This window comes from Salvelinus alpinus, chromosome 35, assembly GCF_045679555.1.
Source record: "Salvelinus alpinus chromosome 35, SLU_Salpinus.1, whole genome shotgun sequence".
NCBI classification, from domain to species: Eukaryota; Metazoa; Chordata; class Actinopteri; order Salmoniformes; family Salmonidae; genus Salvelinus; species Salvelinus alpinus.
In genome coordinates, this window is record NC_092120.1 from 6,228,074 (window position 1) to 6,244,451 (window position 16,378).

General features: G+C 41.9%; 2 protein-coding genes across 3 annotated transcripts in view; both read left to right on the forward strand.

Annotated features, from left to right (window-relative positions):
- The window catches only part of LOC139564595 (cyclin-dependent kinase 14-like), a 214,514-nt gene extending 204,789 nt beyond the window's left edge, over window positions 1–9,725 (forward strand). For both annotated transcript variants that reach the window (XM_071384231.1, XM_071384232.1), the window contains one exon: window positions 6,368–9,725. The gene's annotated coding sequence lies outside the window, so the exon portion shown is untranslated. The remainder of the gene's footprint in view (window positions 1–6,367) is intronic.
- A 2,331-nt stretch (window positions 9,726–12,056) lies between these two features.
- Window positions 12,057–15,937, forward strand: LOC139564594 (frizzled-1-like). Its single transcript, XM_071384230.1, has one exon. It carries the CDS (start codon window positions 12,421–12,423, stop codon window positions 14,098–14,100), a length of 1,680 nt encoding a protein of 559 aa, XP_071240331.1. The 5' UTR covers window positions 12,057–12,420; the 3' UTR covers window positions 14,101–15,937.
- Window positions 15,938–16,378: the final 441 nt, after the last annotated feature.

The following is a 16,378-nucleotide window of genomic DNA, read 5'->3' on the forward strand; positions in this document are numbered from 1 at the left end:
ATTAAGCTTAGCAGAGCAAGGTGTTTACATGACTAATGCATAATCTAAATTATTAGTGTGCATGTAAACATACTTATTGATAAGCTAGTTAGGCCTATTTGAAGTATTTGACTGTTTTAAAACCCCTCAGTGTTTTTTGTCTACATTATTATGTCCATGGTGTTTATATGCTACTTAGGCTTATTTGAAGTGTGTTAGTATTCTGCAACACCTGAGAGGTTTGTCTCCGTTCTCTGAGGTGTTCATCTGGGGTTATTAGTATTTCCAGAGCTGCTGCTTCACGGTAGTGACAGGCTCTTTGATCAGGCAGATATAAGGGATGAAAGGTGTGTGTGTAGAGGAGGGGATTGTCTGGGGAGCGACCCGCTCACTGCAAGACTGACTGGCTGCCCGATGAACATCTAGAGGAGAACTGTGCTGATATTTGAACATGGCCTCAGATAGACTGGCATGTGGGGGAGAGGGGGGAGTGGGAGTGGGGAGAAAAGGGGGAGCAGGCTACAAACACGGGTGTGGGCGAGTGGAGGGGGAAGGTTGATCAGAGAGAGAGAGAGGTTAGCTTGTGTGTTTTTTTTTTAAGTAGTCACATCTACCATTACTGGTATCTCCATTTTGCTCCCAACCCCCATTCTTATTCTCTCTCTCTCTCTCTCAATCTCTCTCTCCATTGTTAAATATCCCACCACCCAGCACTAAGCACTTTCCCTTCTTAATGATGTCATTGTGTGTGGGGGGGGAGGGGTCTCTGTCTATTCACCATTGTATGACAGACAACAGCTGGCCCTATTGGACATGGCCACGCCCTACAAATCCTACCCATCTGGTTCCTTAAGAGGAACCCCCTACACACACACACACACAAACACTCACTCACTCACACACACTCACACGCACTCATCTTCAGTACTTTTTCATCCCACAGGACTGGAACCCTACATCTGTTCTTACTAAATCAGGCCCCAAAAACAACACATTCCATTGTTGACTTAAAGAGTATATGATACTGTAGGGAGGAGAGCAAAAGGAGAGAGGGCGGAGACAGAGACCACTCTGTGTGGGCCTCACGACCTGCCATCCAATAACTCACCCTGAGGTGGAGAAAGAGAGAGAGATGAAGGGTAGTGCTTCTGTGACCTTGAACTTTTCAGCTCCACATCCTCTCTCCTTTCCTCTCCGTCTGTGTATCCCCTTTTCTCTGTTTCTGTCCTATGTCCACTCTGTTCATCTCGCAGTGTCCTTTTTGACCTAAACAAGACTCCATACTCTATCCCTGCTTTAAACCATGCAACCTGAAGTAAAGCTCATCTTCTCGCTACTTCTCTTTCTCCCTCTTTCTCCTCTCTCTCTCTCTCTCTCTCTCTCTCACACACACACACACACACACACACACACTAACACACCCACATTCCTACACCGCCTGTATGTGTTTTTGAGTCCGAGAGCTGTATGAGCAGCAGATAAAGGAGGCGTCCATCCAAGTCTTCAGATTCCTGGCATAGACTGCCTCACATCCACTGGGAATGAATTTCCAAAGGCTGAGCGAGAGAGAGAAAAAGAAAGAGGGGGGAAAGTTTGAGAGAGAAAGGGAGAGAGAGAGAGAGAGAGAGAGGGGACACAGGGAGAGACATGCATTATTTATTATTGCAGTATGGTCACAAGAAAGAAAGAAGGGGATTAGAGGAGCGCTCCAAGCCAGCCAGGTCTACTGGGTTATCTCTCTCTCTCTCTCTCTCTCTCTCTCTCTCTCTCTCTCTCTCTCTCTCTCTAGCTCTCTCTCTCTCTCTCTCTCTCTCTCTCTCTCTCTCTCTGTCTCTCTGTCTCTTTCTCTCTCTCTGTCTCTCTCTAGCTCTCGCTCTCTCTCGCGCTCTCTCTCACTCTCTCTCTCCAATTTGCTTTATTGGCATGACGTAACAATGTACATATTGCCAAAGCTTACTTTGGATATTTACAATATGAAAATAATGAGAATCAAAATTGTCAACGGGACAACAGTAACAACAATAACCAATGGTCAAAATAACCATACATTGAACAATAACAATAAGCATACAGTAGAGTACATGTGCAGGTTGATTGGTCTGTCAGACACTGTCCCTCAACTTATGGCAGGCAGCAATGTAGTGCGCTGCCAACCCACAGCTCTCTGCGTCCTTCCCCAACAGGACGGGTAGCCTACTCTCATCAGAGAGGTCTTTGTAACCTTGAATAAGGGTTTCAAATTTGGGGAAATGTGTCAAGGGTGTGCGTACTGGTAGCGGAGTCAGGTGCAGGAGAGCAGAGAGTTGTGAACAGGCGCACACTTTATTGAGGCAGGAGAAACCAACAGACGGACGCCACTGCGTCAAAACCTCCAGCCAATTGGCAAAAGTGCAAAACGCGCAAACAGTCACAATAATTATGTTCAAACAAATAAACATACCTCGTGACAAAAAACTAACACCAGTCTGGCGCGTCAAACATGACACGTAACACAAACAATATCACACAAAGACATGAGGGGGAACAGAGGAATAAATACATGCAGTGTGATTGGGAAATGCAAACCAGGTGTGCAAAACAAGACAAAACAAATGGATAAATGAAAAATGGAGCGGCGATGTCTAGAAAGCCGGTGACGTTGACCGCCCGAACAAGGAGAGGAGCTGACTTCGGCGGAAGTCGTGACAAAATGACACTCTAATTGTTTTATATTTTTCACATTTTGTCAGGAAATGCAGCTCCGTCTCAGGTTCTGCTGTTGTCCAGTGGTTGCACAGCCTTTCCTCTACAGGGAGCCAGGTTTTCCTGTGTCTACCCTTCTCAATGGCAAGGTTGTGCTCACTGAGCCTGTACTTTGTCAAGGTTTTTCTAAGGTTTTGATCAGTAACCATTGTCAAATAGTTAACCACGGTGTACTGTCGATATAGGGCCAGATATCACTGCATTTTGCTTTGTGCTTGTGCTTGTGTTTCCCAATAAGCAATGTAGTTTTGTTTTGACTGTGTTGTAATTTGGTTTATCCTGATTGATTGGATGTTCTGGTCCTGAGGCTTCAGTGTGTTAGTAGAACAAGTTTGTGAACTCAGCCCCAGGACCAGCTGGATGAGGGGACTCTTTTCTTTGCTCAGCTCTTGGCATTACAGGGCTTAGTAATGATATGAGAGGGGGTCACTGTATTTTTAGATGTTTCCAAAACTGAATTGCTCTTTTTTGAGTTTTTATTATTCGTGGATATAACTATATATATATAACTATATGTTTGTAGTTTTCCTTGTAGTTTTCCTCTGGACATGTAGGAGAATCTTATCGATCTCTACATGCAGGGTTTCAATGGGGTGTTTGTCCCATTTGATGAAATCTTGTTTTGCAAGTGGACCCCACACCTCACTGCCATAAAGTGCAATTGGTTCAATTACATATTCAATTAGTTTTAGCCAAATTTTAATAGGTATTTCAATTTGAATTTTCTTTTTAATGGCGTAGAATGCCCTGCGTGCTTTCTCTCTCAGTTCATTCACTGCCTCATTAAGGTGTCCAGTTGAGCTTATTTTTATACCTAAGTAATTGTAGTGTGTGCAGTACTCTATATATTTTCTACCAATTGAGAACTTTGGTCTAATTCCCTGAGATCTGGATCTTTTCTGGAAAATCATAATTTTTGTATTTTTGGGGTCTGGCAGTACTGCTCTAGCAGGTCCAGGCTCTGCTGTAGGCCATGTGCTGTGGGTGACAGCAGGCATAGGTCATCTGCGAAGAGTAGGCATTTAACCTCTGAATTGTGGAGACTAACACCAGGGGCTGAGGATTTTTCTAGAATAGTGGCCAATTCGTTGATGTAAATATTGAAGAGACATGTCATATGTTTTACCCCCTACACCACTTTCAATAACTTTGTAGAACAGTCCTGTATGCCAAATAGAATCAAATGCTTTTTGGAAGTCGATAAAGCAAGCGTATATTTTGGTATTATTTTGGTGGACATGCTTATCTATCAGGGTGTGTAGGGTGTAAATATGATCAGTCGTGCGATGTTTTGGTATAAATCCAATTTGTCTTTTACTCAAGACATTGTGCTTATTGAGGAAGTTTAGAAATCTTACATTTATAATACTACAGAAAACCTTCTGCAGGTTACTGTTCACACAAATGCCTCTGTAATTGTTAGGGTCAAATTTGTCTCCGTTTTTAAAGATTGGGGTTATGAGTCCTTGATTCCAGATGTCAGGGAAATGACCTACACTCAGGATCAAATTAAACAGTTTTAATATAGCCAATTGAAATTTTGCACTAGTGAGTTTGAGCATCTCATTTAGGATGCCATCAGGTCCGCATGCTTTTTAAATTTGAGGGCCTGAAGTTTCTTATAGAACTCCTGGTCAGTAATTGGGGAGTCCAATTGTCACGTCCTGACCATAGAGAGCATTTATTTTCTATGGTAGAGTAGGTCAGGGCGTGACTAGGGGTTGTTCTAGTTTATATTTTCTATGTGGGGTTCTAGGTTTATTTTCTATGTTGGTGATTTGTATGTTTCCCAATTAGAGGTAGCTGGTAATCGTTGTCTCTAATTGGGGATCATACTTAAGTAGCATTTTTTCCACCTGTGGGTAATAGGATATTGTTTATGTTACTGTGTTTTGAGTTAGTGCACGTAGCATCTTAGTAGTCACGGTTCGTTGTTAGTTTATTGTTTTTGTGTTTTCTTAGTTTCATTTCTAATAATTATGTGGAACTCTACATACGCTGCGCCTTGGTCCGACCATTATTCCAGCGAACGTGACACCAATGGATTTTGATTGTCCTTTATAGCTTTTTCTAATCCATTCTACTTCTCATGAATTTGGCGTTCTGTGTTTGTGTCAATTTGAACGGTGTTGTAGAGTGTTTTAAAATGGGTTGTCCATATGTCACCAATTTGTATCGCTAATTCCTCTTGTTTAGATGTTTTAGTTTTTTCTAATTTTGCCAGAAGTTGTTTGTGTTTATGGACTCCTATTAGTGTCAGCTGCTTGCTGTTGTACTGTGCTTTTTTGTTTCTGAGTGTACGTTTTATAGAGTTTAAGTCTCACAGTAATGAAGGCATAGTTCACCATTATTTGGTTCTCTGTGCTTTTGGTTAGATAGTGTTCTAAGTTTTTTCCTTCGGATTTTACAATCTGCATCAAACCAGTTGTCATCTGTGATCTTTTTCGTTTAGTTTTTTAATCAATTTCAATTGTGCTTCTTTTGCCGTTTGCTTGAATATATAGTTGATGTTTTTTACTGCTAGATTGATGCCTTCTTTACTGTGAGTGAATGTGGTATCCAGAAAGTTATCTAAGAGTGTTTGGATATTTTTGGTTACTGGTTGCTTTCTGATATTCTTCTGTGCTGTTTTGGGCCCATCTGTATGAATTTCTGATGTTGTACAGCTTACTGGGCTGTGAATGTGTGGTTGTTTCCATGTCTGTTCTTTTGAGGAACAACGTAATTTGGCTGTGATCAGACAGAGGTGTTAGTGGCTTGACAGTGAATGAATGAGCTGAGAGAGAAAGGGTCAATGTCTGTAATCATATAGTCTACTGTACTGTGGCCAAGAGGTGAGCAGTAAGTGAATCTCTCCAAAGAGTCCCCCCGTAACCTACCATTGACAAAGTACAGACCCAGGCTTCTACAGAGCTGCAACAGATCCCTTCCGTTTTTGTTGACAGTGCTGTCACTGTTGTTTCTATGGGCGAGATTAAGACAGTTAGAAACAGTATGGCCTGTAATAAAGCTGTCTCCTCGTGTGCTCGTTAGATCAGGTAGTGTTCCTGTGCGCGCATTTGTGTCACCACAGATGAGCACATTTCCCTGGGCCTGGAAATGGCACGTCTCTTCCTCAAGGTGACGTTCCTCAAGGGAAGATCTCATCTGAGTAATATGGGGATTCTGAGGGGGGATATATATTGCGCAAAGGAACACATCTTTTTCTGTCAGTACAAGTTATTTTTTCAGTTTTAACCAAATGTGATATTTACCAATTTTGAGGGGATCAATTAGATTTTGCAGTTCGGATTAGTACCAAATGATCAGTCCTCCAGAGTCTCTGCCTCTATTGACAGAGCTGTGTTTCTGTGATGGCAGAATTACCTCTCTGTAGCCTGTGGGACAGTGAGTGACAATGTCAGCCTTACACCATGTCTCCTGCAGAATGATGACGTCAACATCTTTAAGATTTTTGTTGAACTCTCGCTCTCTCTACATCTCTCTCTCTACTTCTCTCTCTCTCTACTTCTCTCTCTCTCTACTTCTCTATTTCTACTCTCTCTCTCTACTTCTCTCCAAAGAGGTTGTTCAAAAATATGGTAGCTGTGATTAGTTTATTTCCATTTGGCAGATAAACTAATGTATTCGTGTCTGTGTTTTTCAGGTTGCTGCTGTGGTCAGTCCAAGAGAGAAGGACAAAGACACTGAGATGGAGGAGCCACCGGGATCACATACCCTCTTCTGTTTCTTTAACTTATTACCTTTCCAACTGTGTGTGTGTGTGTGCCTGAGTGTGTGTGCCTGAGTGTGTGTGCCTGAGTGTGTGTGCCTGAGTGTGTGTGCCTGAGTGTATACATTTTGGTGGGTGACACCTCCAATTTCAGTTTTATAATTTGCCATTTTTGTTGACTTTTATAATGTTATGATACTCATATATCATTGACACATTTACAATACCCTTAATCATCAAGGGTCTTTACAATACTATTGATACATACTGTGGCTTGTGTTTCTAACTACCTATGTAAGAATGTATATTTGTATGTACAGTATACTCATATTTAGAAAATATATCACGGACTCCAAGAAAGCTTACATTCTTTCACTAACATGCTGCACTTGCATGCATTCACGCACGCATGAACAAACTCACTTGTACACAAACACAGATACACACCCCCTGGACAGTTTAACTCACACTCACAACACAAACTTTAACTGAGAATGACAAGCAGTAGTAATGTTTTTCTTTAACTTTGAACTGTTCCTCCTCTGTAACTGTCAGGCCAGAGTCAAATGACATCAAATCAATAATAATCATAAGAGCATTGGTACTAATACTGTAATAGTGATATTGGTGATAATAATCCGTTAGTCTCTGCTGGAGCTAATGCATACACACAAAGCAATGAGCGTCGATGACATCGTGAAGAGTCACATGTTATATGGTACATTCGCTGTGGATCGTCTCAGTGTATGTGGGTGTGTTATATCTGTGTGGTTGCGTGTGCATCAAACATGGGCAATATGGGCAATACCCTTTCATTGGTGCTTCCATGTAGGCCATGAGGTAATGTAATCTATACCGCATCCTGTTGTACACTGTATCTAGATGGTGAAACACAATGGCAATAGGCTCAGTGGGATTTTGATCTCTTGGTTACTTCGACCCATGACAATCCTCTTCTCCTTTGATAGCGTCACCATCCAGTAATGTACTGTATATCAGACATCATCACAAATGTTATTAGACGATTACGTCATCGTCTGTTTGTCTCAGCTATCACGTTAATACAATTATTTTATGGAGCACTTTTTATGATATCGTATGATATTGATCTAACAAATAGTTTTGTTTCTTTGGGTACTATGTTACATTGGCTGGTACAAAGATCTCTTTGTGTTCGATTTTCAGCTGGGTGTTTTGTGTAAAAATATCTGCTCATATTAGTCATGTGTGAGCTAGGTAATATAGCAATGACCAGTAACATGGAGAATATGGGTTCCCCTTTTATGGATTGATTTGAAATCTACCACTAATCTGAATGGACCTGTACTGTTCACAAGTAGAGGAGGGGGAGGAGAGTTCTGAGTGAGACATCATGGACACACACTGACGATCAGGAGAGATTTGTTTTCTTAATCCACATTGACACCCTTAGAAAGATGCGCGCACACACACACACACACACACACTCACACTCACACTCACACACACATTAGAACACATGAGAGACAGTCACAGGTATTACACTGTAGACACTTGGCCACACACAGTCCCTTTCCACCCCTGCCTCGCCTGCTAGTCTATCATAGAGGGGAGGAGGAGGAGACACTAAAAAGAAATTAGTCTTGTAGAAGGCTTTGACATGATTCGCCATATGGCCAAGTCCATGTTATGGTACAGCTTTAATTGTCCCACCATCTCTAGTGGTGGTTGGTGTGATATAGAGCAGGCGAGGCAAAGACAGAGAAACCCAGTGATAGTGACGACTTGTGTCATTAGCTTTTTGAGAATGCACTTTTTCAATCTATTTGCCCTACTGTACATTCCAGCTTATTATAAATGTCACTTTTTGCACCTGTGTTGTCCTTAATCACATGCTCTTGCCTGCCCAGACTAGAAATATCAGTGCCCTCCCATGGCAACCGTAATATAAGCCAACAGACCCCAGTTTCCAACCCCAGTAATGCACAGACTTTTTAAGGAGACCTACTACAGATACTTGAAGTGATTTCATAGGACTTCAGTGTCATTCCTGGTGTGACAAGTGATTCTGTGTCATGGTAGTGAGGAAGGGAGGAGAATCTAGAGTGGCGTTTTAATGTGACTAAAGCAGCGTGACAGAGGAGGGTTAATATCAGAGAGCTGTGCTGAGATAGAAGGCCCAGCTCGCTCTGCTCGGCCTTGCATGGCTTTATGGGATACAGGAGGTATTAAGCAGCTGAATCATTTGTTTTGATACGTTACTCTCCAGCTTTCTGTGTGTGTGGCATATCACTTTTCTTTTTCCCCCTTTTTATTTTGTGCCTTTGTGTCCCAGAAGTTTCTTCCTTTGCCGCCTGCCTGCGATATCACATAAACATGAAAATACTGTATATATTTTGGACTGCCTGCCTGCCTGCGTGGGCTGAGTTCCTGAAAGCTCTTTTTTTCTCCTTTGGGAATTAAAAGCATTTTCTCTATGAAGGGAAATCTTGGGAAAGAAGTAGTGAAATTGCACATTGAGCACTGTGACGGTCAAAATGATTAACAATTTAATGGGGCCTACTATCATTTTAATGTTACCATTGGTTCTTGCTTGTTAAGGTCAACTTCCAAATGTTTAAAAAAATGAATTTACAAATTTAAATCTGAATTGGGGAATGGCTTAAGATTGATACTGGTCATGCTACGGAATGTGTACATTTCGAGTCATATTTTGAGTTACATGTCAATATTTAATCATTTTGTATCCTTTGTTATAAACTGTCTTACTAGGCTGTATATAAAAGGGGAGGGGAAATGCCTTGTGTAAAATTTAATAGTGACGCTTGTACTATGTTTGCGTACATACAGGGTCACTCGTGTCTCCTTAGCGCCATAAAAGAGAGGATTCGTATTAAATATATATGGATATATACACATACAGTATATTTTTTGGCCTTGTCAGTTTCTTAACTGCGTAGACGTACAGTATATGTTGGGAAAGGCGTTTTGGAACCAGACATGCAACCCCCGCTGTACTCAACACTGAATCTGTGTTTTCCAGTACAAAAAAGCTTCACTTGCATATCTATTTTTTCTTTTTTTGTATGATGCTCTGAAAATACATCATTTTTCACAAGTGGTTTCGGACATAGAAGAAGTGTTACCGGTCACTTTATAAACTGAAACTTACAATATAATAGTAGAATAGCTGTTGCATTACCTATTTGTTACGACCTGTATGTAATGTTATTATGGAAGATCTAATGTCCTTCTGTAAATGTTGTTTATTGTTGGTTTACCTGAAATAAATCAAGTTTATTAATGTTTCAAACTGTGTTCAGCTACCAATGCAAAACAGCTGTTGTTAGGTCATGTATTACATACTTCATACTAATTCTACCACAACTCCAATCTAGTGTGGTCATGCTGGTGTGGATATTGGTTGCCTTTGTCCTCCTATTCATCAGTATTTACATAGTTAGCTACTTCCTGAAATGAGTTATCCCTGGAATTGATCTAAGTACCGTACTTAGTTTTTTTAAGGCATAATTTACTAAACTGTACCAGCAACAGTTTCTAGTGATTTATCCTGTATTACCAGTCCCTGTTTGATGTGAGCTGAACTGGCCTGATTGCAGAGTCCTTATTTGTATTCTACCACAACAGTGTTTTCTCTGGACACCCACCAAGGTGTTATGTCTCTGATTCAAACCATACCAATAGGTCAACAACATCTGCATCCCAAAGTGCATCCCTATGGGCCCTGGTTAAATGTAGTGCGCTATATAGGGAATAGGGTTCCATTTGGGATGCATCTATGAAAAAGTATGTAACTTCACTTATGAGTACAGTTTTCAAGCCTACTGGTCCTTAAACAGATATACTTTATAACATGAATATAACATTATAACATGAAAACAATAACATAATGACATAACATAATGACTGCTGTGACAGACAGGTAGGAGAAAAATACATGGAAACCCCAACAACACAATGTTTGCTGTAAGAATGCAATGTTCATAACGTTTTTTAAAGTTTCTTTTGAAAAACATGGTCATTCTATTCTATTCTGTGGTTATTGCATGTGGTCATAAATGGTTCTGAAACTGTTTTGCACCAAAAATTCCCCACTAAAAAATGTGTTTCCAATAGTTAATTCCAGTTTATCTCTTTAATGTTGGCTCATAGATCAACTGCATGAAGGTCAAATCTGACTCAAGGTTTTAACTTTGTCTTTGTAACGTTGATTGCTGTGGACAACTTTATTCCAAAATGAATAGACTTGGCTAGACACCCAGCCCTAAAACAAGACATTTAGTAACATAAGTCATTTTGACTTTGTGTGTCTCTCTTGGCAGGGTGTAGTTTGAAGAACCAAGTCTCACTGCATTCTTCTGTCAGGATATATTACATACTTATTGACTCCCTCTCCATCCCACTGACAGACATGCCTCCTAACCAGTCAGAATGCCTGGGTGACGGATTAACATTAGGGATCCTCTGTATTTGCTTGGCCTCAGCTGGTGGGTCATGTTGTTTTGAATTCTCAATAGAGAGTGCTCTGTGACTCCTGTACACACATAACCACACACATAACCACACACATAACCACACACATAACCACAGGTTGATAACTATACGTTTTGATGCACATCACTTGGGCTAATCATATTATTGATGCGCTATAACTGGTCATAGTGTTATTAATGGTTGCAACAGTAGTTGATTTGATTATTATTTATGTTGTTATGATACTGTTATTGTACAATAAACAGCCTTACATTATCTAATATAGCTCTAGTGAACAGTAAGGTACAGTACAGTACAGTTGATGACAAATGAGAGATGATAGACTCTCTGAAAGTCAATGGGGGCAGGACAGCCCTGTTAAGCTCACTGTAGTGGAGTTTCTCCCTTCCTTTGGTGTTCTACACAGGGTCTCTCTCTCTCTATCTTTTTCTCTCTCACGGTTTCCTTCCTGTTCTCCTCTACACCGTGTCTCTCCCTCCCACTGTTCCTTCTGCGCGCACCACTGTGGGAGCTGGGTTTGAAACCCCTCTGATCCCAAAGGCTCGTGGTGACAAACCACTTTCATCCCTGTCCCTAGGGCCTAACGGTGGAGACGACATTATGGTTGGAAGGGGAAACCGATTAAAATGATGCTAGTTGTTCTTCCCTGTCTAAAAGACCTGTTTAGGCTATACTCATTTGTAATATGGAAAGCGCATGGCATTTATTTAGTGTGTTTTACAGTCACACACAGTTTTACTGGATGATAATATCAAGGGGTCTGGACTGTTACAATAGTAGGCTATTTGAGGAGGTCTAATAGGATATCTCTGAGTCAATACCTCACAGTTTTAATGAACATAGAAGTTAAGGGTAAAGGGTTAGCTCATATAAACAGTAGGCCTACTGTCAGATTTGTAAAATAGTATTTCCTTTTCCATCAGTAGTCCTAGATGTGGCTTTCGGGAATATCATAGGCCTATTTATAAGGGCATAATTCTTATATGAAATATGTAATATTGTTTCGGGCTATAGAACTAAGACATTGAAACTCATCAGTCAAAAATCGAGAGCCATACATAAGATGAGCAATTGTAGACGATCCCTAAACCTTGCATCTGTTAGTCCAACCCTTTTTTCCATATGGAGGAGAGAGAGACGGCTCACTGAGACGGCAGGGCGCCTGGAAACAGGTTTCAACAGCGCAGAGCAGAGAGAGGCTATCAGGTTGGTCGGGCAGCTAGAGCAGCAGAAGAACATTGCGGAGTCCGGACCTGTGTGTTGTGTATAGTAGGTCGGATTTTTTCCTCAAAATTCTGTCAGCGATATTTTTTGATTTTGGGGGACCTTCAACATCTCTGCGCAACGGCGGGGAGAAGCAAAAACAACCAAAAGTTACGCAGGAAGGGAGTACATTTACAAGGAAAGAAAAACCCAACAAAGAAAGGGAGCGGGGAAGTAGTTTCTCGCTAGCTGGCGAGCTAGCTAGTTTTGGAAGAAACCGCAAAGAAAGTATGTCTGTGGCCGTGCGTAATGCTTTCGCAATGGATTATAACAGAGTACTGTGTATATTTTTGCAGGTGTTTTTATTGATCAGTTTAGGATCTATAAGGGTAAATGGACAGTATGGCGACCGGGGAATGTCTATTCCGGAGCACGGCTTTTGCCAACCGATTTCTATTCCACTTTGTACGGACATCGCATACAACGAGACCATCATGCCAAATTTACTAGGACACACAACCCAGGAGGACGCAGGGCTCGAGGTACACCAGTTTTATCCGCTTGTGAAAGTTCAGTGTTCTCCTGATTTAAAGTTTTTCCTCTGCTCCATGTATGCGCCTGTGTGCACCGTGCTTGAGCAGGCGCTTCCCCCGTGCAGGTCACTGTGCGAGAGGGCGAGACAGGGCTGCGAGGCGCTCATGAACAAATTCGGTTTTCAGTGGCCGGAAAGGCTCGTGTGCGAGTCTTTCCCGGTTCACGGAGCGGGCGAGCTGTGCGTCGGGCAGAATATGTCGGGTCAAAGCACACCGGTCAATCCCACCCCCGATGTAACGGAGCCTCCGCATGATACTGGGATTGTAAAAGGACAGTTCAAGTGCCCAGCTTCTCTGAAAGTACCCACTTATTTGAATTACCGTTTTCTCGGTGAGGATGACTGTGGCGCACCGTGCGAGCCAAAGAAATCTAACGGAATGATGTACTTCAGCGAGGAAGAGTTAAAATTCGCCAGGATATGGATAGTAATCTGGTCCGTGTTATGTTGTGCATCCACGTTATTTACCGTTCTAACCTATCTGGTGGACATGAAGCGCTTCAGCTACCCTGAGCGTCCTATTATCTTCCTATCCGGTTGCTACACTATGGTATCCATTGCCTACATAGCTGGATTTCTCCTTGAGGACAAGGTGGTTTGCAATGACAGGTTTGACAACGACATTAGGACTGTGGTGCAGGGTACCAAAAAGGAGGGATGTACCATCCTCTTCATGATGTTGTATTTTTTCAGCATGGCCAGCTCCATCTGGTGGGTCATCCTGGCCCTCACCTGGTTCCTGGCAGCAGGGATGAAGTGGGGTCACGAAGCCATCGAGGCCAACTCGCAGTACTTCCACCTGGCGGCGTGGGCTGTGCCCGCCATTAAGACCATCACTATCCTGGCGGTGGGCCAGGTGGACGGGGATGTCCTTAGCGGCGTGTGCTTCGTGGGCATCAACAACGTGGATGCTCTCCGAGGCTTCGTCCTGGCACCGCTCTTTGTCTACCTCTTCATCGGCACCTCATTCCTCCTGGCCGGCTTCGTGTCTCTGTTCCGGATCAGAACCATCATGAAGCACGACGGCACCAAGACGGAGAAGCTGGAGAAGCTGATGGTGAGGATAGGGATCTTCAGCGTGCTCTACACCGTCCCCGCCACCATCGTCATCGCCTGCTACTTCTACGAGCAGGCCTTCCGGGAGCAGTGGGAGAGGACGTGGATCAGCCAGACGTGTAAGACGTATGCCGTGCCCTGTCCGGCCCACCCACACCCCAACATGAGCCCCGACTTCACCGTCTTCATGATCAAGTACCTCATGACTCTGATCGTGGGGATAACGTCCGGGTTCTGGATCTGGTCTGGGAAGACCCTCAACTCCTGGAAGAGGTTTTATACGAGACTGGCTAACAACAACCAGGGAGAGACCACGGTGTGAATGGTCTGAGTGGGGTGAGACCTCTGGATGTACTTTAGCCTATGATGGGTGTCCCCCACACACATAAAAAACTGTTTATTTACAGACTGAATGAATGATAATCGTTTTTGGACTTAATTGCCATGCAGAGACACTCATTGGTACATGATGTTTCTATTGTACATAAAACATTTTGTGAGATTTTTGTAAGTATATATTTGTATTTAAAGATCAAAATTCTCTTTTTTAGTTGTTTCCCTCTATTAAAACCAACATTTATTTGACACACTTTGGGCATAATGGAAATGGACCTTGGTGATAAAGAGCCAGCTGCCTGAGCATTTAGCATTAAGGATGTGGTTGTCTTAGGACCTGAGTTGGCTTGCTCACTGCTGGGAGAGGGTTGTAGCTGTGTTTGATCAGTAGACTGGCTCGGAACATGGTTTCTATTCTAAGCAGCAGAGTTCTGTGAAAAACAATTGCTTCCTCGTGGGTCCTTATCCCCCATTATACTGCTGTTCTTTCTGTCCAACTGTTCTCTTCTATTCAACATATTTCTAAATGCCTGGGATTTGAAGGTTAAAAATACAATCAACATGTATTTTAAAACGAGGTATAGGTTTGGGACTATGTGTTCAACATATTTCTAAATGCCTGGGATTTGACGGTTAAAAGTACAGTCAGCATCTTTATAACAAGAAAGTGGGTATAGGTTTGGTATTGTGTGCACATGTACTGTGTAGCCTACATGACACGAATCCTCCAAATACACATGTTTTTATAACCTACAGTACTTTAAGCTAGGATGAGAACATTTAGCCCCAAATTTAGCCCGAATACTTTCACCAAAGTTAAAAGCCAAATTTTGGTGATTACAACAAAATATTTTAATAGAATGAAAGTAAACCATTTGCAGGATCTTTTCAACATTTTGTTTATGTGTTTCAGATATCCTTGCTGCCTATTAACACAGAACAGACACACCTTGTTTGTGCCTTTTGTTTACCTTTTTGAGCACTTTGAGGAGAAATACTAGCCTGGTCCCAGATCTGTTTGTGCTGTCTTGCCATCCCCGAAGGACCATAGGAGTAGGCAGGACAGCACAATCAGGTCTTGGACCAGGCTAGGGGAATACAGAATGCTGGACAGAGACAGCTCAGACTCAGAGGTGGGCTACATAACACATCAGCTGCACCCCTAATGCTTTCTCACAGACAGACAGACATACAGACAGCAGAAATACCAGTCCTTCACTAATGAACAAGTTGAAATACGCAGTAGCCTACTCTACAGCCGGCTGTATAATTGGCTTATAAAAACTGAAATCAAATTCATAATTGAAGGAGATAGGACAGTGCGTTTTGTAATTTTCAGACCTACAGGTAATCAGAGTCAGAAAATGAATATTTACCACAAGGTAATTGTTGGCAAAATGTGGCCTTTTCTTTTTTTTTTTTTTTACAATTGTCCCAGGTGGCAGCTTGAAGCAGTCCCCTTTCACCCCTGAGTCATTTCTCTCCTGGTTAAGTGCGTGCTTGTGTTTGTGTGTGCACACATGCTCGTGTGTGGGTGCTAACCATGCAGGATGAGCAGCTGTCTTTAGGCTTTATAAAGGAAGACACCGTGATCTTTCCCCACCTCAAACATCTTCTGTTATGCTCTTGTCAAATGCATGACAGTTATTTTACCCTAAATGCATGGATGGCTCTCTATTAAACAACATGTTCATGCCTTTGACATCTATTATGTTTCATTCTGGTATTCTGCATTTGTTTGTTACTAAAAACATTATATTTATAGAAACATTTCTTTATATCCACACTGATTACTTTAAAGAATAAAAAATCCAACCTTTGCACCAACTGTCATGTTGATTTGAAATATCTATTATTTTCATGTGTTATAAACCAGAGATGATGGATTGAGTCATGCTGTTAGCCTACTGTACATTTATATTTTAGTAATTTAGCAGGTGGTCTTATTCAAAATGACTTACAGGAGCAATAAGGGTTAAGTGCCTTGCTCAAGGGCACATCAACATATTTTTCAACTACTCGGCTAGGGGATTAGAACCAGCGACCTTTAGGTTCTTGGCCCAATGCTCTTAACCGCTAGGGTACCTGCCTAAAATGTAGTTTAAGATTTGGAGTGTAAACAAATCTGCTTCATAGACTCTGTGTAGTATTCACTTTGTAACAACATGGTAATAGCAATCATTTTTACAGCTGGAAAAGCTCAACAATGAACATGAGTTTTATCTCAGTGGTTACAGCTAACTGTGAAGTCTGGTTTGAAAAAT

Bases quoted from the DNA above. Each gene is read 5' to 3' on its own strand.
- LOC139564594 (XM_071384230.1), top strand. From the start codon at position 12,421: ATGTCTGTGGCCGTGCGTAATGCTTTCGCAATGGATTATAACAGAGTA.